Source organism: Salvelinus namaycush, chromosome 34 (genome assembly GCF_016432855.1).
Source record: "Salvelinus namaycush isolate Seneca chromosome 34, SaNama_1.0, whole genome shotgun sequence".
NCBI lineage: Eukaryota > Metazoa > Chordata > Actinopteri > Salmoniformes > Salmonidae > Salvelinus > Salvelinus namaycush.
In genome coordinates this window covers 14,620,403-14,640,943 of record NC_052340.1, presented here as the reverse complement: position 1 = coordinate 14,640,943, position 20,541 = coordinate 14,620,403, and the positions used below count along the sequence as shown (strand labels likewise).

The 20,541-nt window shown below is 44.9% G+C and overlaps 1 protein-coding gene and 1 long non-coding RNA gene across 3 annotated transcripts; both read left to right on the top strand.

Annotated features, from left to right (window-relative positions):
• Positions 1 to 10,655: 10,655 nt before the first annotated feature.
• On the top strand, positions 10,656 to 18,702 carry LOC120028592. Of its 2 annotated transcripts, XR_005473476.1 has the most exons (6): positions 10,656 to 10,707; positions 16,021 to 16,099; positions 16,299 to 16,455; positions 16,688 to 16,790; positions 18,210 to 18,433; positions 18,585 to 18,702. It is a non-coding gene; the product is annotated as an uncharacterized LOC120028592 (long non-coding RNA). The 2 variants fall into 2 exon arrangements; XR_005473475.1 differs by lacking the exon at positions 10,656 to 10,707 and having other exon boundaries at positions 15,913 to 16,099.
• A 74-nt stretch (positions 18,703 to 18,776) lies between these two features.
• On the top strand, positions 18,777 to 19,478 carry LOC120028591 (alpha-2-macroglobulin-like). Its single transcript, XM_038973800.1, has 3 exons — positions 18,777 to 18,940; positions 19,094 to 19,145; positions 19,226 to 19,478. The coding sequence occupies exons 1-3, from the start codon at positions 18,794 to 18,796 to the stop codon at positions 19,333 to 19,335; spliced, it is 309 nt and encodes a 102-aa protein (XP_038829728.1). The 5' UTR covers positions 18,777 to 18,793; the 3' UTR covers positions 19,336 to 19,478.
• The last annotated feature ends 1,063 nt before the right edge of the window (positions 19,479 to 20,541 follow it).

Genomic DNA, 20,541 nt, shown 5'->3' with positions numbered 1-20,541 from the left:
TTCTTGAGCATTTTTTCCAGATCGTTTTGCGTGTAGGTTTTGATGTCACACTGTGGCAAGAAATTAGTTCCAAGGTGCAGGCTCAGGAGACAAGGGGAATATTGAAAGGATTTATGTAAGACAGTGAGTCTCTTCCTGGGCAATTAGTATCTGTGGGTGTACCTGTCCTATCCAACCATATCAAAGGTTGTTTTTGTTAAGTTCCAGAGAGCTGCAATGTGCTGTTAATCGATGTTGCCAACTATACAAAGTTATTTAAATGTTTTTTCTCAATTTTGTTTAAAACCTTTGGTTATCATATTTTTTTCTTCCTTCATCTGTAATCATCATGGCCACCCTGTAGTAATAATCAAGGTGGGGTTCTCTTATATTTCTCAGGCAATGGGATCCAGGAAATCCATTCACTTTAAATTCCATCAACAAACAGCTTTCAAGGGGATGTGTCCTGTCCTGATCATACCCATAATGTGTTATGGCCAGTGGGGGGGGGGGGGGGGGGGGTGCCTGTTTTGCATGTTATTTTGGCATTAATATGTGTCACACATCAGTTTGCAAACAATGTAAAAAAATATATATATCATTGAGTTCATAAAGCCGCTTACAGGCAGCTTCCAAATGCAGGTGTTTCAGCCTAGCTCAGTGCTTTCTGTGGTGGGGCAGGCCTGCAGAAAATAGTAGCATTGCACCGTGATTGGCTCAGTGTTCTGTCACTCATGGGGACACTACGTCACCCGCCTTTAACTTCTTATGGCTGCAGGGGCAGTATTGAGTAGCTTGGATGAAAGGTGCACAGAGGTGCCCAGAGTAAACGGCCTGCTCCTCAGTCATAGTTGCTAATATTTGCATATTATTATTATTATTGGATAGAAAACACTCTGAAGTTTCTAAAACTGTTTGAATTATGTCTGTGAGTATAACAGAACTCATATGGCAGGCAAAAACCTGAAGTTCCACTTCCTGTTTGGATTTTTTCTGAGGGTGGCAGATTTTCAACCAAGCTCTCATTGAAATTACAGTGAGATATTGATGAGTTTTCACTTCCTACGGCTTCCACTAGATGTCAACAGTCAATAGAACTTTGTCTGGTGACTCTAATGTGAAGGGGGGCCGAAGGAGACAGGAATTAGTCACCACTGCCACGAGCTGACCATGCTTTGACCACGCGCGTTCACGTGATAGGCAACTCCGTTCCATCGCTCAACTGAAGTCAATCTAATTCTCCGGTTGGAACGTTATTCAAGATGTATGTTAACGACATTCTAAAGATTGATTCAGTACATCGTTTGACATGTTTCTACTGACTGTTATGGAACTTTTGGACATTTCGTCACATTATAGTGGACGCGCTTTGTGACTTTGGAATTGTTTACCAAACGCGCTAACCAAAGTAGCTAATTGGACATAAATAACAGACATTATCGAACAAATCAAGCATTTATTGTGGACCTGGGATTCCTAGGACTGCATTCTGATGAAGTTCATCAAAGGTAAGGAAACATTTCATGTATTTTCTGGTTTCTGTTGACTCCAACATGGCGGCTAATTTGGCTATTGTTCTGAGCGCCGTCTCAGATTATTGCATGGTTTGCTTTTCCGTAAAGTTTTTAAAAAATCTGACACAGCGGTTGCATTAAGGAGAGGTATATCTACAATTCCATGTGTATAACTTGTATTATCATCTACATTTATGATGAGTATTTCTGTTGAAACGATGTGGCTATGCAAAATCACTTGATGTTTTTGGAACTAGTTAATGTAACGCGCCAATGTAAACTCAGATTTTTTTATATAAATATGAACTTTATCAAACAAAACATGCATGTATTGTGTAACATGAAGTCCTATGAGTGTCATCTGATGAAGATCATCAAAGGTTAGTGATTCATTTTATCTCTTTCTGCTTTTTGTGGCTGTTATATTTCGCTGGAAAAATGGCTGTGCTTATTGTGGTTTGGTGGTGACCTAACATAATCGTTTGTAGTGCTTTTGCTGAAAAGCATATTTGAAATCGGACACTTTGGTGGGATTAACAACAAGATTACCTTTAAAATGATATAAGACACATGTATGTTTGAGAAATTTTAATTATGAGATTTCTGTTTGAATTTGGCGCCCTGCACTTTCACTGGCTGTTGTCATATCGATCCCGTTAGCGGGATTGCAACCATAAGAAGTGACATCAAGAATGTGAGCCCTTTGGGACCTGCCATAGACTTAGATTAGAAGTGCCCTTCCAAGAAGGCTCAAGGTCATTGGACACAGATAAAATTACGTCAAAACACATTATATCTAGAGTGGCTTTGATTGGACTGATCATCATCAACGTCTTACTTTAAAAATCTTAGCTAGCAGTCATCATCATGAATCAAGTCGACAGTCTACTGGCAAATGCTTTTTAATCCTTGTCATATGAAGATAAATAATATGTAACGATCGTCGTAATCCTCCTCCTCGGACGAGGAGGAGAGGCGAGAAGGATCAGACCAATATGCGGAGTGATTAGTGTCCATGATTATTTAATGAATCGAAACACGAAACAAAAGAACACCATGAAACAATCGACAAACAGTCCCGTGTGGCACGAATGCAGACACGCGATACAACCACCCACAAAACACACGTGAAACCCCGGCTGCCTTAGTATGATTCTCAATCAGGGACAAACGATCTACAGCTGCCTCTGACTGAGAATCATACCAGGCCGAACACAAAAACCCCAACATAGAAAAACACACATAGACCAACCCACCCAACTCACGCCCTGACCAACTAAATAAATACAAGAAAAAGGGAAAACAGGTCAGGAACGTGACATAATAAATAGAAATGATAGATAAAACGTATCGGTGCTCATCAGCCATTGGACATAAACATTACACAACAAGTTGGAAATCACAAATTCAACAATGAGTTGTTTGGAAGGAATCGGTGACAGTGGCTAACCTTGGAAGTCGGGAATAAACGAGCTCAGACTGAGAAAATAAGTTTTGAATGGTCATCCAACTCGGAATTGTAAATCTTTCTTTGAAGACAACATTTGCCAACAAAGGACCGCCACGCACAACAAGGTGAGTCCCAAAATGTCTTATATGCTGCTGCATAAATTATGTAATATGCCAGGGAGATATGTATACTGTAGTGCCTCACCCTAATAATTTGGTCTATTTTCACCTCTTAATTTCGCCTAACATTACTGTTCTGACTCGGTGGAGCTGCACATATAACCTGTTTTTCAGAAATGTCATCATCTAATATTGTAAGAGGTTTCATTGCTTATATGCTCCCTTTATTTATCCTATGGTTCTGACTTTGAGTACAGGGAAAATACTGTAAGAGCAGCCCATGTTCTGCATTCTGTCACTGTACATTTCAAAAGTGCTGAACACGTAGTTATATTGACTACGTCTGTCGTCTCTCGCTCATTAATGTCTTAATCGAAATAACGGAATGCCTCTTATCCGCTCATCATTCCCTTATGCCATAGTTTGTACATCTCAATTGTCAGTAAAAACCACATTTGTTTAAACAAGTCAGCCATATCAGCTATGTTTTTAAAAAGTCAGTAAACGAGGCTGAATTAATTGTTTCGCTGCCAGACAAGGCTCCGCTGATGTAGCGGTGTTAAGGATTCACTCCATGCTGCTGAAAATGTAGGCCCTAACAGTTTGTAGGCACCGCTTGTCACCGTTATACTGCAATTAATGTGTTGTTTAGTGTAATGTCTTTGGTGGCAATACTTTGTTTGCCCCACCAAGATTTACATGCTAAAATCAACCACTGGTCCTGGCTATAATCTCCATTATGAATATCTCCTTATTTATTGAACTAATGTAGATGTAGTCAAACACAAATCCATTTAGAGAAAGAGTAACAGAACCATCAAGATAACACAAACAGATACACCCACAAAACAGATACTATAGAGCCCTGTCGTTGACAACACACACAAAAAACATGAAAACATTCATACTGAGATGATGAACAGAGGAGTATACTGTGAAAAATGTTACTTTTGAAAAGCAGCAATAATCCTCATGACCTAACAATGAGAAAGAAAAGACATACGTATTGCATTGCTGAAGCTAGAACCAAGTGAACATCGAAGACAGCCCTGAAATACAGTCAACAGTGAAAACGGTAAGATAAGACATTTCCCCCTTGAAATATTGCATGGAAATAAACCTATTGAATGGAGGAACGGTCTTGGAACAGCCTGGTCTCATAGACTAGATGTCTTTTTTTTAACTTTTTTTTTTTTTTTACCTTTATTTAACTGACTTGCCTAGTTAAATAAAAACATAGTAAAGTAAATCTAGGACATGCAAATGAGTATGATATATTATGTTTGGTATGGTTGCGTAAGACAGAAGGTTAACCCAGGAGAATGGTTGCTCGGGGTGGATGGGTGAGCATATAACGTGAATGTCTAACAATGTGAATGTCTAACAACCCAAAAGTTGTGTGTTAACGTTTTAGCTAATTAGCAACTTAATACTTTTTAGCTACTTTGCAACTACTCAGCATGTTAGTTAACCCTTTGACCTAACTCCTAACCTTAACCCTAACCTTATTCCCTAACCTAGCTAATTTTCACAGCATACTCATCTGTAAATATACACTGTATCGGCAGGATAGAACATCAGCCTCTGGTAAGACAAGAGGTCGCTACCTCTTAGTGTGGTCTATGTATATTTGTAAACAACAGCTGGTGCACGATATCTAAGGAAGTCTAAGGAGGTAGAGTATCTCAGCTGTAGACCACACTATCTACCAAGAGTTTTCATCTATATTCTTCGTAGCTGTCTATTTACCACCATAAACCAATGCTGGTACTAAGACCGCACTCAATGAGCTGTATACGGCCATAAGCAAACAGGAAAACGCTCATCCAGAGGCGGCGCTCCTAGTGGCCTGGGACTTTAATGCAGGGAAACTTATATCCGGTTTACCTAATTTCTACCAGCATGTTAAATGTGCAACCAGAGGGGAAAAAACAATAGACCACCTTTACTCCACACACAGAGACTCATACAAAGCTCTCCCTCGCCCTCCATTTGTCAAATCTGACTATAATGCTATCCTCCTGATTCCAGCTTACAAGCAAAAACTAAAGCAGGAAGCAGTGACTTGTTCCGGGATTCTTCCGATGGCATTGAGGAGTACACCACATCAGTCACTGGCTTCATCAATAAGTGCATCGACGACTTCGTCCCCACAGTGACTGTACGTACATACCCCAACCAGAAGCCATGGATTACAGGCAACATCCACACTGAGCTAAAGGGTAGAGCTGACACATTCAAGGAGCAGGTCTCTAACCCGGAAGCTTATAAGAAATCCCGCTATGCCCTGTGACACGAGCCTACCAGACGAGCTAAAAAACGTACAGTGGGGCAAAAAAGTATTTAGTCAGCCACCAATTGTGCAAGTTCTCCCACTTAAAAAGATGAGAGAGGCCTGTAATTGTCATCATAGGTACACTTCAACTATGACAGACAAAATGAGAATTTTTTTTCCAGAAAATCACATTGTAGGATTTAAAAAAAAAAAAAATTTAATTTAATTTTACCCCCTTTTCTCCCCAATTTTTCGTGGTATCCAATCGCTAGTAATTACTATCTTGTCTCATCGCTACAACTCCCGTACGGGCTCGGGAGAGACGAAGGTCGAAAGCCATGCGTACTCCGAAGCACAACCCAACCAAGCCGCACTGCTTCTTTAACACAGCGCGCCTCCAACCCGGAAGCCAGCCGCACCAATGTGTCGGAGGGAACACCGTGCACCTGGCCCCCTTGGCTAGCGCGCAATGCGCCCGGCCCGCCACAGGAGTCGCTGAAGCGCGATGAGACAAGGATATCCCTACCGGCCAAACCCTCCCTAACCCGGACGACGCTGGCCCAATTGTGCGTCGCCCCACGGACCTCCCGGTCGCGGCCGGCTGCGACAGAGCCTGGGCGCGAACCCAGACACTCTGGTGGCGCAGCTAGCACTGCGATGCAGTGCCCTAGACCACTGCGCCACCCGGGAGGCACATTGTAGGATTTTTAATGAATTTATTTGCAAATTATGGTGGAAAATAAGTATTTGGTCACTAACAAAAGTTTCTCAATACTTTGTTATATACCCTTTGTTGGCAATGACAGAGGTCAAACGTTTTCTGTAAGTCTTCACAAGGTTTTCACACACTGTTGCTGGTATTTTGGCCCATTCCTCCATGCAGATCTCCTCTAGAGCAGTGATGTTTTGGGGCTGTTGCTGGGCAACACGGACTTTCAACTCCCTCCAAAGATTTTCTATAGGGTTGAGATCTGGAGACTGGCTAGGCCACTCCAGGACCTTGAAATGCTTCTTACGAAGCCACTCCTTCGTTGCCCGGGCGGTGTGTTTGGGATCATTGTCATGCTGAAAGACTCAGCCACGTTTCATCTTCAATGCCCTTGCTGATGGAAGGAGGTTTTCACTCAATCTCACGATACATGGCCCCATTCATTCTTTCCTTTACACGGATCAGTCGTCCTGGTCCCTTTGCAGAAAAACAGCCCCAAAGCATGATGTTTCCACCCCCATGCTTCACAGTAGGTATGGTGTTCTTTGGATGCAACTCAGCATTCTTTGTCCTCCAAACACGACGAGTTGAGTTTTTAACCAAAAAGTTATATTTTGGTTTCATCTGACCATATGACATTCTCCCAATCTTCTTCTGGATCATCCAAATGCTCTCTAGCAAACTTCAGACGGACCTGGACATGTACTGGCTTAAGCAGGGGGACACGTCTGGCACTGCAGGATTTGAGTCCCTGGCGGCGTAGTGTGTTACTGATGGTAGGCTTTGTTACTTTGGTCCCAGCTCTCTGCAGGTCATTCACTAGGTCTCCCCGTGTGGTTCTGGGATTTTTGCTCACCGTTCTTGTGATCATTTTGACCCCACGGGGTGAGATCTTGCGTGGAGCCCCAGATCGAGGGAGATTATCAGTTGTCTTGTATGTCTTCCATTTCCTAATAATTGCTCCCACAGTTGATTTCTTCAAACCAAGCTGCTTACCTATTGCAGATTCAGTCTTCCCAGCCTTGTGCAGGTCTACAATTTTGTTTCTGGTGTCCTTTGACAGCTCTTTGGTCTTGGCCATAGTGGAGTTTGGAGTGTGACTGTTTGAGGTTGTGGACAGGTGTCTTTTATACTGATAACAAGTTCAAACAGGTGCCATTAATACAGGTAACGAGTGGAGGACAGAGGAGCTTCTTAAAGAAGAAGTTACAGGTCTGTGAGAGCCAGAAATCTTGCTTGTTTGTAGGTGACCAAATACTTATTTTCCACCATAATTTGCAAATAAATTCATTAAAAATCCTACAATGTGATTTTCTGGATTTCTTTTTCTCATTTTGTCAGTCATAGTTGAAGTGTACCTATGATGAAAATTACAGGCCTCTCTCATCTTTTTAAGTGGGAGAATTTGCACAATTGGTGGCTGACTAAATACTTTTTTGCCCCACTGTATATGCTCGCTTCAAGGCAAGTAACACTGAAACATGCATGAGAGCATCTACTGCTCCGGATGACTGTGTGATCACGCTTTCCGCAGCCGATGTGAGTAAGACCTTTAAACAGGTCAACATTCACAAGGCCGCTGGGCCAGATGGATTACCAGGACGTGTACTCCGACCATGCGCTGACCAACTGGCACGTGTCTTCACTGACCTGTTCAACCTCTCCCTGTCTGAGTCTGTAAAACCAACATGTTTCAAGCAGACCACCTTAGTCCCTGTGCCCAAGAACTCTAAGGTAACCTGCCTAAATGACTACCGACCCGTAGCACTCACGTCTGTAGCCATGAAATGCTTTGAAAGGCTGGTCATGGCTCACATCAACACCATTATCCCAGAAACCCTAGACCCACTCCAATTTGCATTCCGCACCAACAGATCCACAGATGATGCAATCTCTATTGCACTCCACACTGCCCTTTCCCACCTGGACAAAAGGAACACATATGTGAGAATGCTATTCATTGACTACAGCTCAGCGTTCAACACCATAGTCCCCTCAAAGCTCATCAATAAGCTATAAGGACCCTGGGACTGAACACCTCCCTCTGCAAGTGGATCCTGGACTTCCTGACAGACCGCCCCCCCCCAGGTGGTAAGGGTAGGTAACAACACATTCGCCACGCTGATCCTCAACACTGGGGCCCCTCAGGGGTGCGTGCTCAGTCCCCTCCTGTACTCCCTGTTCACTCATGACTGCATGATCACGCACGACTCCAACACCATCATTAAGTTTACTGATCACCGACAACGATGAGACAGCCTATAGGGAGGAGGTCTGAGACCTGACCGTGTGGTGCAAGGACAACAACCTCTCCCTCAACGTGATCAAGACATAAGAGATGATTGTGGACTACAGTAAAAGGAGAACCAAGCACGCCCCCATTCTCATCGACGGGGCTGTAGTGGAGCAGGTTGAGAGCTTCAAGTTGCTTGGTGTCCACATCACCAACAAACTTACGTGGTCCAAGCACACCAAGACCAAGACAGTCGTGAAGGCACGAAAAAACCTATTCCACCTCAGGAGGCGGGGTCAGCGGAAGGCCCTAAAAATTGTCAAAGACTCCAGCCATAGACTGTTCTCTCTGCTACTGCACGGCAAGCGGTACCGGAGCGCCAAGTCTAGGTCAAAGAGGCTTCTAAACAGCTTCTACCCCCAAGACATAAGACTCCTGAAAAGCTAATCAAATGGCTACCCAGACTATTTGCATTGCAACCCCCCACACTCACACACGCTGCTGCTACTCTATGTTATTATCTATGCACAGCCACTTTAATAACTCTACCTACATGAACTTAATTACCTCAATTTCCTCGACACCGGTGCCCCTGCACATAGACACATTGACTCTGTACCGGTACCCCCTGTATATAGCCCCGCTATTGTTATTTACTGCTGCTCTTTAATTTTTTGTTATTGGTATTTCTTACTTTTTGGGGGGGTATGTTATTAAAACTGCATTATTGGTTAAGTGCTTGTAAGTAAGCATTTCACTGTAAGGTCTACACCTGTTGTATTCAGTGCATGTGACAAATTTGATTTGAAGTAAATGCTTCAGAGTTCAAGTAACAGACACATCTCAAAATCAACTGTTCAGAGGAGACTGCGTGAATCAGGCCTTCATGGTCGAATTGCTGCAAAGAAACCACTACAAAAGAAACACGAGCAATGGACATTAGACCGGTGGAAATCTTTATTTTGGTCTGATGAGTCCAATGTATGTGAACGGATGATCTCCATATGTGTGGTTCCCACGGTGAAGCATGGAGTAGGAGGTGTGATGGTGTGGGGGTGCTTTGCTGGTGACACTGATTTATTTAGAATTCAAGGAACACTTAAACCTCTCTGGGATAGCGGGACGGTGGCGTCCCACTTGGCCAATAGCCAGGGAAAATGTAGAGCACCAAATTCAAAAAAATTATATAAAATCAAACTTTTATTAAATCACACATGTAAGATACCAAATTAAAGCTACACTCGTTGTGAATCCAGCCAACATGTCAGATTTCAAAAAGGCTTTTCGGCGAAAGCATAAGATGCTATTATCTGATGATAGCACAATGTCAACAAAGAGAGAGTAGCATATTTCAACCCTGCAGGCGCAACTCAAAACGCAGATATAAAATATAAAACATGCATTACCTTTGACGAGATTCTTTTGTTGGCACTCCAATATGTCCCATAAACATCACAAATGGTCCTTTTGTTCGATTAATTCCGTCCATATATATATCCAAATTGTCCATTTATTTGGCGTGGTTGATCCAGAAAAAAACAGCTTCCAATTCACTACAAAATATCTCAAAAATTACCTCAACTTTGCCAAAACATTTCAAAGTACTTTCGTAATACAACTTAAGGTATTTGTAAACGTTAATAATCGATCAAATTGAAGACGGGTCTGTTTTCAATACAGGAGATAAACAAACTAACGCTACTTTCTTTAGTCTTGCGCAACTCTCAAACAGTACACATGACGTTACTCTACTTCCTGATGGCCTTCTTCTTCATTGCACAAATGAATAACCTCAACCTATTTCCTAAGACTGGTGACATCCAGTGGAAGCAGTAGGAACTGAGAACAGAGTGATTAGAAAACTGGCTTCCCAAAGAAAACTCATTGAACAGACTTTAATTATTATTTTTTTAAATGTATGGTTAGTCCTCGGGGTTTTGCCTGCTACATAAGTTCTGTAATACTTACAGATATGATTCAAACAGTTTTAGAAACTTCAGAGTTTTCTATCCAAATCTACTAATAATATGCATATCTTATATTCTGGGGATGAGTAGAAGGAAGTTGAAATTGGGCACGCTATTTTTACAAAAGTGAAAACTCTGCCCCCTATCCTAGAGAAGTTAACCAGCATGGCTACCATAGCATTCTGCAGCGATACGCCATCCGGTTTGGTTCTGGTTTGTGCTTAGTGGGACTATCATTTGTTTTTCGACAGGACAATGACTCAACACACATCCAGGCTGTGTAAGGGCTATTTGACCAAGGAGAGTGATGGAGTGCTGCATCAGATGACCTAACCTCCACAATCACCCGACCTCAACCCAATTGAGATGGTTTGGGATGAGTTGGACCGCAGAGTAAACAAAAAGCAGCCAACAAGTGCTTAGGATGTGGGAACTCCAAGATATTTGGAAAAGCATTCCAGGTGAAGCTGGTTGAGAGATTGCCAAGAGTGTGCGAAGCTGTCAAGGCAAAGGGTGGCTACTTTGAAGAATCTCAAATATAAAATATATTTTGTTTTGTTTAACACTTTTTTGGTTACTACATGATTCCATATGTGTCATTTCATATTTTTGATCTATTCACTATTATTCTACAATGTAGAAAATATCAAGAAAAACTTGAATGAGATTGTGTCCAAACTTTTGACTGGTACTGTAGTAAAATATGTGGTATAAAAAGTGGGGAGTTGTATCTCTGAGGATATCTGTCTACAGTATCTTGTCAAAATCACTGTTACAGGTCACCCTCTGGTGGTATGGGTAATTTGTTATTATGTCTATAGAGAAACATAGATAGATGACGATAAAGGTTCTATCTCATTACTATAGGTGGAATTAGGTGTGTTGGGCTGGGGTCATGTCAAGGCTTTGGGTAACTGGTGAAAAGGAGTCAGGCGCAGGAGAGTTGAGATGCGTGGACAAGGTGTTTAATACATGAAAAAACACCAGTATAGAAACAATACAAAGGTGCGTGAAATATACCAGTACCACTAATAAACGGGCGTAAATACAAAACCCGGCAACAACATACTAGCCGTCAGATACAGCCATCAACATATAACAAACATGCACACAAACATGGGGGAAACCAGAGGGTTAAATAATGAACATGTAATGGGGGAATTGAAACCAGGTGTGTAAAAACCAAAGACAAAACAAATGGAAAATGAAAAGTGGATCGGTGATGGCTAGAAGGCCGGTGACGTTCACCGCCGAACGCTGCTCGAACAAGGAGAGGGACCGACTCCGGCGGATGTCGTGACAGGTCAAAATGACCCTGAAGTAGGACTCCCGAGTGGTGCAGCGGTCTAAGGCACTGCATCACAGTGATTGAGGCTTTGCTACAGACCAGGGTTCGATCCTGGGCTGTGTCGCGACCGGGAGACCCATGAGGTGGTGCACAAATGGCCCAGCATCGTCCGGGTTAGTGGAGGGTTTGGCCAGCAGGGATGTCCTTGTCCCATTATGCTCTAGCGATTCCTTGAGGTGGGCCTGGTGCATGCACACTGACTTCGGTCACCGGTTGTACGGTGGTTCCTCTGACACATTGGTGTGGCTGGCTTCTGGGTTAAGCGGGCAGTGTGTCAAGAAGCAGTGCGACTTGGCAGGGTTGTATTTCAGAGAACGCATGGCTCTCTCCCAAGTCCATACGGCAGTTGCTGCGATGGGACTAGACTGTAACTACCAATTGGGGAGAAAAAGGGGTATAAAAAATGAACACAAAGTCTATATTTGAACAATTATTTAGATTTATTATGAACAAGTTGACTGTCAAAGTCATGAAACATTTTAAGAATTGGCACCTAAAGACTCTCAGACCATGAGAAACAAAATTCTCTTCTGATGAAACCAAGGCTGAACTCTTTGGCCTGAATGCCAAGCGTCACATTTGACACCATCCCTACGGTGAAGCATGGTGGTGGCAGAATCATGCTGTTGGTATTTTTCAGCGAAATTACAGTTAATTAGCTTATTCTGTAAAACGAAAATATACATTTTTCCCTTAAATAATGTGCTGCTTTTTTCCAATGTACTAAAAAGACAATTTCCCATAATTTTATTACAGCATCATTTCATTTTTAGAATTTTTAAGTAAATACCAATTTTGTGATATTTATGTGATAAAAACAACTGCCAGTTATAAAGATAGCTGAGCACGTGAGGTTCTTCTTTTCTGCAGGTGATCATTCTATTTTGTCAAAATCACTGATACAGGTCCCCCTCCACCCTCTGAGGACATGTATAACTTAATATTATATCTCCAGAGAAACCTGGTTTCAAATACTTTTTTAGATTTTAAGTATTGAATAAACCATCTTTGGGATAAGATCAAAAATATGCCTCTCGGGTCAAAATGACCCCAGTCGGTAGTACGAGGGTTAAAAACGTTTAGCAAGTCCAAGTAGTCCCTCCCCGTTTCAGTCTGTTGTCTTCTGTTTAATAAAAGACATACAGAATAGAAACATAAAACTCAGAGTTATTCATTCAGATTGAACTCTTGTAACGGTCGTCTTGTGGTGAATGAGCTGACCAAGGCGCAGCGGGTGATGAATACATAATGAATTTAATTATAATAACGAATACGAAAATACACTTGAACAAACTACAAAACAACAAACGACGACAACAGACCTGAACATGCGAACTAACATAAAACGAAGAACCCACGAACAGACTAAACAAAACGAAACAGTACCGTGTGGTGCACAAACACAGACACAGCAACAATCACCCACAAACAAACAGTGAGAACAGCCTACCTTAATATGGTTCTCAATCAGAGGAAACGTCAAACACCTGCCTCTAATTGAGAACCATATCAGGCAACACATTTAACCCAACATAGAACACATAACATAGAATGCCCACCCCAACTCACGCCCTGACCAACTAAACACATACATACATAAACAATGGTCAGGAACGTAACAGAACCCCCCCCCTCAAGGTGCGAACTCCGGGCGCACAACCAAAGTCTAGGGGAGGGTCTGGGTGGGCATCTGTCCACGGTGGCGGCTCCGGCTCCGGACGTGGTCCCCACCCCACCATAGTCAATCCCCGCTTCCGTAGCCTCCTCCCAATGGCCACCCTCCAAATTAACCCCACTGGATTAAGGGGCAACACCGGAATGAGGGGCATCTCCGGACTGAGTTGCAGCTCCGGACTGAGTGGCAGCTCCGGACTGGCTGGCGGATCCTGGCTGGCTGGCTCTGGCGGATCCTGGCTGGCTGGCGGCTCTGGCGGATCCTGGCTGGCTGGCGGCTCTGGCTGCTCATGGCTGGCTGGCGGCTCTGGCTGCTCATGGCTGGCTGGCGGCTCTGGCTGCTCATGGCTGGCTGGCGGCTCTGGCTGCTCATGGCTGGCTGGCGGCTCTGGCTGCTCATGGCTGGCTGGCGGCTCTGGCTGCTCATGGCTGGCTGGCGGCTCTGGCTGCTCATGGCTGGCTGGCGGCTCTGGCTGCTCATGGCTGGCTGGCGGCTCTGGCTGCTCATGGCTGGCTGGCGGCTCTGGCTGCTCATGGCTGGCTGGCGGCTCTGGCTGCTCATGGCTGGCTGGCGGCTCTTGCTGCTCATGGCTGGCTGGCGGCTCTTGCTGCTCATGGCTGGCTGGCGGCTCTTGCTGCTCATGGCTGGCTGGCGGCTCTTGCTGCTCATGGCTGGCTGGCGGCTCTTGCTGCTCATGGCTGGCTGGCGGCTCTTGCTGCTCATGGCTGGCTGGCGGCTCTTGCTGCTCATGGCTGGCTGGCGGCTCTTGCTGCTCATGGCTGGCGGCTCTTGCTGCTCATGGCTGGCTGGCGGCTCTGGCTGCTCATGGCTGGCTGGCGGCTCTGGCGGCTCCTGTCTGGCAGATGGCTCTGAAGGCTCATGACAGACGGGCGGCTTTGAAGGCTCAGTACAGACGGGCGGCTTTGAAGGCTCAGTACAGACGGGCAGTTCATGCGGCGCTTGGCAGACGGACAGTTCAGACGGTGTTGGGCAGACGGGCAGTTCAGGCGCCGATGGGCAGACGGGCAGTTCAGACGGCGTTGGGCAGACGGGCAGTTCAGACGGCGTTGGGCAGACGGGCAGTTCAGGCGCCGCTGGGCAGACGGCAGACTCTGGCCGGCTGAGACGCACTGTAGGCCTGGTGCGTGGTGCCGGAACTGGAGGTACCGGGCTAAGGACACGCACCTTCAGGCTAGTGCGGGGAGCAGCAACAGGACGCACAGGACTCTGGAGGCGCACAGGAGGCTTGGTGCGTGGTGTAGGCACTGGTGGTAATGGGCTGGAGACACGCACCATAGGGCTAGTGCGTGGAGGAGGAACAGGGCTCTGGAGACGCACAGGAGGCTTGGTGCGTGGTGCCGGTACTGGTGGTAATGGGCTGGAGACACGCACCACAGGGCTAGTGCGTGGAGGAGGAACAGGACTCTGGAGACGCACAGGAAGCCTGGTGCGTGGTGTAAGCACTGGTGGTACTGGGCTGGGGCGGGGAGGTGGCGCCGGATATACCGGACCATGCAGGCGTACTGGCTCCCTTGAGCACTGAGCCTGCCCAACCTTACCTGGTTGTATGCTCCCCGTAGCCCGACCAGTGCGGGGAGGTGGAATAACCCACACTGGGCTATGTAGGCGAACCGGGGACACCATGCGTAAGGCTGGTGCCATGTATGCCGGCCCGAGGAGACGCACTGGTGGCCAGATGCGTTGGGCCGGCTTCATGACATCCGGCTCAATACTCAATCTAGCCCTGCCAGTGCGGGGAGGTGGAATAACCCGCACCGGGCTAAGCACACGTACAGGAGACACCGTGCGCTCTACCGCATAACAGGTGTCTGCCCGTACTCTCGCTCTCCACGGTAAGATCGGGAAGTTGGCGCAGGTCTCCTACCTGACTTCGCCACACTACCCTTTAGCCCCCCCCAATACATTTTTGGGCTTGACTAACAGGCTTCCTACCGCGTCGTCGCGCTGCCTCCATTCGCCGGTATCCCTCCTCACACTGTGCCAGAGAATCCCAGGCGGGCTCCGGCACTCTCCTTGGGTCAATCGCCCACCTGTCGATCTCCTCCCACGTAGTGTAGCCCAGATCCTTCTCCTGCTTCCGTGCTGCCTCCTCATACCGCCGCCTCTCGGCTTTAGCTGCCTCCAGGTCTTCACGAGGGCGGCGATATTCTCCAGGTTGAGCCCATGGACCTTTACCGTCCAGTATTTCCTCCCATGTCCAGAAATCCTGCGATCGCTGCTGTTGCTTTTCACGCTGCTTGGTCCTTGTTTGGTGGGTGATTCTGTAACGGTCGTCTTGTGGTGAATGAGCGGACCAAGGCGCAGCGGGTGATGAATACATAATGAATTTAATTATAATAACGAATATGAAAATACACTTGAACAAACTACAAAACAACAAACGACGACAACAGACCTGAACATGCGAACTAACATAAAACGAAAAACGCACGAACAGACTAAACAAAACTAAACAGTACCGTGTGGTGCACAAACACAGACACAGCAACAATCACCCACAAACAAACAGTGAGAACAGCCTACCTTAATATGGTTCTCAATCAGAGGAAACGTCAAACACCTGCCTCTAATTGAGAACCATATCAGGCAACACATTTAACCCAACATAGAAACACATAACATAGAATGCCCACCCCAACTCACGCCCTGACCAACTAAACACATACATAAACAATGGAAAACAGGTCAGGAACGTGACAACTCTCTTGTTTTTGATTTGGACATTTATAGAAACTGGGACTGAAGCTGACAACTAATCTGGTTCCTTCCTGTGTAAGTTACAAGGGGAAACAGTACCATTGATCCTATGGTAAGATATCCTTCCCACCTCTTACTCTTCTCATTGCCAGAAGTATTCAGTGAATCTGAGAAATGTATGGCTTTTGTTATTCAAACCGGGTCTGGTTAAACCAGTCTGAACACTGCATGCATCACCATTGAGAGCAGTATTCAGTCTGGTTTGATCAGGCTGATTCTAACACGAGCATAATGACTATGTTTTGTTTTAGTGGTAGCCTACGGATGCTACTCCTACCCTGTAACCACGGCCAGACTTCAACATCATGTAGCTGGTGTCGGATTTGTTGCCGCTCCAGCTCCACCACCCATACAGACAGTCCGTAAATTCTTCCCCGAGACATGGATATGGGATCTTGTGGAAGTTGGGTAAGAGCACTGCACAGTGAGGCTAACTTCGGGTGAAAGCCCTCTTATCTCTTGCCTAATATCAACACATGCAGTAGTTGTGTAGTTTAGGAACCTGAACCTCTTTAATAATTAAGGTGTATTACAGAGTAGGGGAGATTGGGGTAAGTTGAGCCATTTTTTTACATTCAGTATTACTTCATCAATGAAATTATAGTATGCTTTCTAACAAGGATGTATATATATATTTCAGGATGTTGTGTATCCCTGGAAATAATCAGAATTCATGTCAACATTAGTTTTGAAAACAAAGCTTGTCCAAAAAAAGCGGTCTCTTGGCACAACTTACGTATGTGGTAAGTTGAGCCGCATGACAGAGTAAGTTAAGTCGCCTACAAATGTCTGTACTGGATGAAATATTACCACTACCTTTCTAAAACCATGTCTATCTTTATCTTTATTTCCCAAACTAAATTCAACACAATCACTTCTTTGTTAAGCATCTTTTAAAACACACATAACACCTAAAAAACACTTTGTACTTTTTTTAAAACACTTTTACTATAGACCAGGCCCTGTTGTTACCTCATCATGTCAGTTAGCCTAGTGGTTAAGGGCATTGGCTCAGAAACTGAAAGGTTGCTGGTTTGAATCCCTGAGCTGACTAGGTGAAAAATAGGTTGATGTGCCATTGAGCAGGGCACTTAAAGGGATACTTTGAGATTTTCGCAGCAAAATGATATACTTCCACCGAGTCAGATGAACTTGTGAATACCATTTTTATGTCTGTGTCCAATATGAAGAAAGTTAGAGGTAGTTGGGTTTGTCTTTGGGTTTGTGCTAGCATGCAATACAGCTCTGGATAAGAGTGAATGTTAAATGTATATTTAAAAAAAAATTGTATCCCAGGGATATTGCCTTGCATTATGCCTAGGAAGCTCAACTTACCTAGCCATCATACTGTGGGGATGTTTTTCAGCGGCAGGGACTGGGAGACTAGTCAGGATCAAAGGAAAGATGAATGGAGCAAAGTACAGAGAGATCCTTGATGAAAACCTGCTCCAGAGCGCTCAGGACCTTAGACTGGGGCGAAGGTTCACCTTCCAACAGGACAACGTCCCTAAGCACACAGCCAAGACAACACAGGAGTGGTTTCGGGACAAGTCTCTGAATGTCCTTGAGTGTCCTAGCCAGAGCCCGGACTTGAACCCGATCGAACATCTCTGAAGATCGACTCAACTTACCCCAAGACAAATATTTTGACTATATTAGCCCACACAGCCACAATGATGCACTTTCATGCTAGGTTTAGAACATCAAATTGAAGCTTATAGAGATCCCAACTGATGTATAGAACAATATTGCAATTATCTACTTTGGTTTAGATACAAACATAGTGAAACCGCTAACACAAATTAATTTGACTTGGTGAAAATCTGTTTTTTTGGAACCAACTTTTTCCATATGGTTTCTTCCTTCAAAGACTCCATGAAGTGATGTCATCTTCCTAAAGATTTGGTCAAATTATTCATTTTGTGTATGGTTTCCTAGAAACAAGGGAGGCTCAACTTACCCCTTTGGCTCAACTTGGCCCACTTTTCCCTAGGCCAGATTTTTCTCTTAGGAAAGAGGTCCTCTGACCTCAATAGGGCAAGCTTAAATACATTTTTAAAAATCTAAAGAAACATTGTTCAAAGAATTTGTAAGTCATACTCCATTGTTCTCTATGGGACACTTAGTGGCTTTCTGTTTGAACTCTGACCTCTGCATTACAGGGAGTCTGGATCAGCAGATGTGCCCCTTAAGGTTCCAGACACCATCGCCCCCTGGGAGTCAGAGGCATTCTGCCTGTTCCCTGGTGGTTTCGGTCTGGCTGCTCCAGTAAAACTTAGTTTTCCAGCCCTTCTTCCCGGAACTCCCCTTGCCTTACGCCATCATCCGTGGAGAGCATTTTGAGCTGAAGGCCACTGTGTTCAACTACCTGTCCAAGTGCATCATGGTACGGCACTGCATCATGATCGTTTCTCGAGTTGTATAAAATGTTGTGTTTTGTTGCAGTTTGCCTAGTCAGTGTTTATTTATTTTTTATTACACCCAGTGTATCAGTCTTGGATTTTCCATGTAATCTTACAAGTGTTCCTCTTGGGCAGGTTTCTGTGACTCCGGCTCCTTCCTTAGACTACACTCACACACCCCTGCATGATGTCCAGTATTCATCATGCTTGTGTGCCAATGGACGAAAGACCTTCAGTTGGACAATGGCACACTCTGTCCTGGTTAAGTCACCAGTCTCCATTCAACTGTTCAAACAGCAGAATGGATGTTAACCTGAGTTGTGTACTCTCAGTCAGCGTATTGGATGTTGTGTAACCTGTGCTGCACTCTGTCTGTCAATGTGTGTGTAGGGGATTTTAATGTCCAGTTCCACGCTGTGTGTGACAATGAGATTGTGAAAGTAAAGGCGAGAGGACGCATCTACACAGTCACACAGAGCCTGCTGGTGAAGGTATGTAGCCTATTGTTGTGGTGGAACTTAGTGTTAGGTTGCACATATACCATTTTGTGTAACTGCCTCTGACAAAGTATCTCCCTCTCTATTCATCTCCTCCAATTCTCTCATTTCTCTGTGCTCTCTCCATGCTCTATCACTCTCTCTCAGGCTGAGGGAACAGAGAAGACCGACACCTACAACTGGTTGCTGTGTCCAACTGGTCAGTAATGCATGAACGTTGAATGTTCACTTTTATTGAACTGATCATCTCCATTCATCTTATCATCTGTGTGTCCACAGGAGAAGCTCCGACAGAGGAGGTGGAACTGCCACTCCCCAAGAATGTGGTGGATGGATCTGATCAAATTTCTCTCTCAGTCCTTGGTAAAATAAACCCTTGTATTGTTTAGAGAGACATAGTGAGTTTAGAGAGGCGTAGTGGTGAGATAAGCAATGAGGTCAAAGGAATTGTACGTACAGCTCCGAGACAGGATTGTGTCGAGGCAAAGATCTGGGGAAGGGCACCAAAAAATGTCTGCATTATTGAAGGTCCCCAAGAATACAGAGGCCTCCATCATTCTTAAATGGAAGAAGTTTAGAACCACCAAGACTCTTCCTAGAGCTGGCCGTCCGGGCCAAACTGAGCAATTGGGGTAGAAGGGCTTTGGTCAGGGAGGTGACCAAGAACCCGATGGTCACTGGCAGAGCTCCGGAGTTTGTCTGTGGAGATGGGAGATACCTTCCAGAAGGACAACCATCTCTGCAGCACTCCACCAATCAGGCCTTTATGGTAGTGGCCAGATGAAAGCCACTCCTCAGTAAAAGGCACATGACAGCACCGAAAGGACTCTCAGACCACGAGAAACAAGATTCTCTGGTCAGATAAAACCAATATTGCACTCTTTGGCCTGAATGCCAAGCTTCACGTCTGGAGGAAACCTGGCACCGTCCTTACGGTGAAGCATGGTGGTGGCAGCATCATACTGTGGGGAAGTTTTTCAGCGGCAGGGACTGGGAGCCTAGTCAGGATTGAGGGAAAGATGAATGGAGAGAGATCCTTGATGAAAACCTGCTCCAGAGCGCTCAGACCTCAGACTAGGGGGAAGGTTCACCTTCCAACAGGACAATGACCCTAAGCACACAGCCAAGACAACGCAGGAGTGGCTTCGGGACAAGTCTCTGAGTCTCCTTCCAACCTGGCAGAGCTTGAGAGGATCTGCAGAGAAGAATGGGAGAAACTCACCAAATACACGTGTGCCAAGCTTGTAGTGTCATACCCAAGAAGATTCAAGGTTGTAATCGCTGCCAAAGGTGCTTCAACAAAGTACTGAGTAAAGGATCTGAATACTTATGTAAATGTGACATTTCAGTTTTTAATTTGAAAAACATTTGCAAAAAAAATCGAAAAACCTGTTATTGCTTTGTTATTATAGGGCATTCTGTGTCGATTGATGAGGGGGAAAAACATTTAATGAATTTTAGAACAAGGCTATAATGTTCCAAAATGACAAATGTCAAGGGGTCTGAATACTTTTCGAATGCACTGTATACTCACGGATGAAAGTAGATTTAATTTCTTCCCAGTACGGGACCTCCTATGTGCGCACGTGCTTATG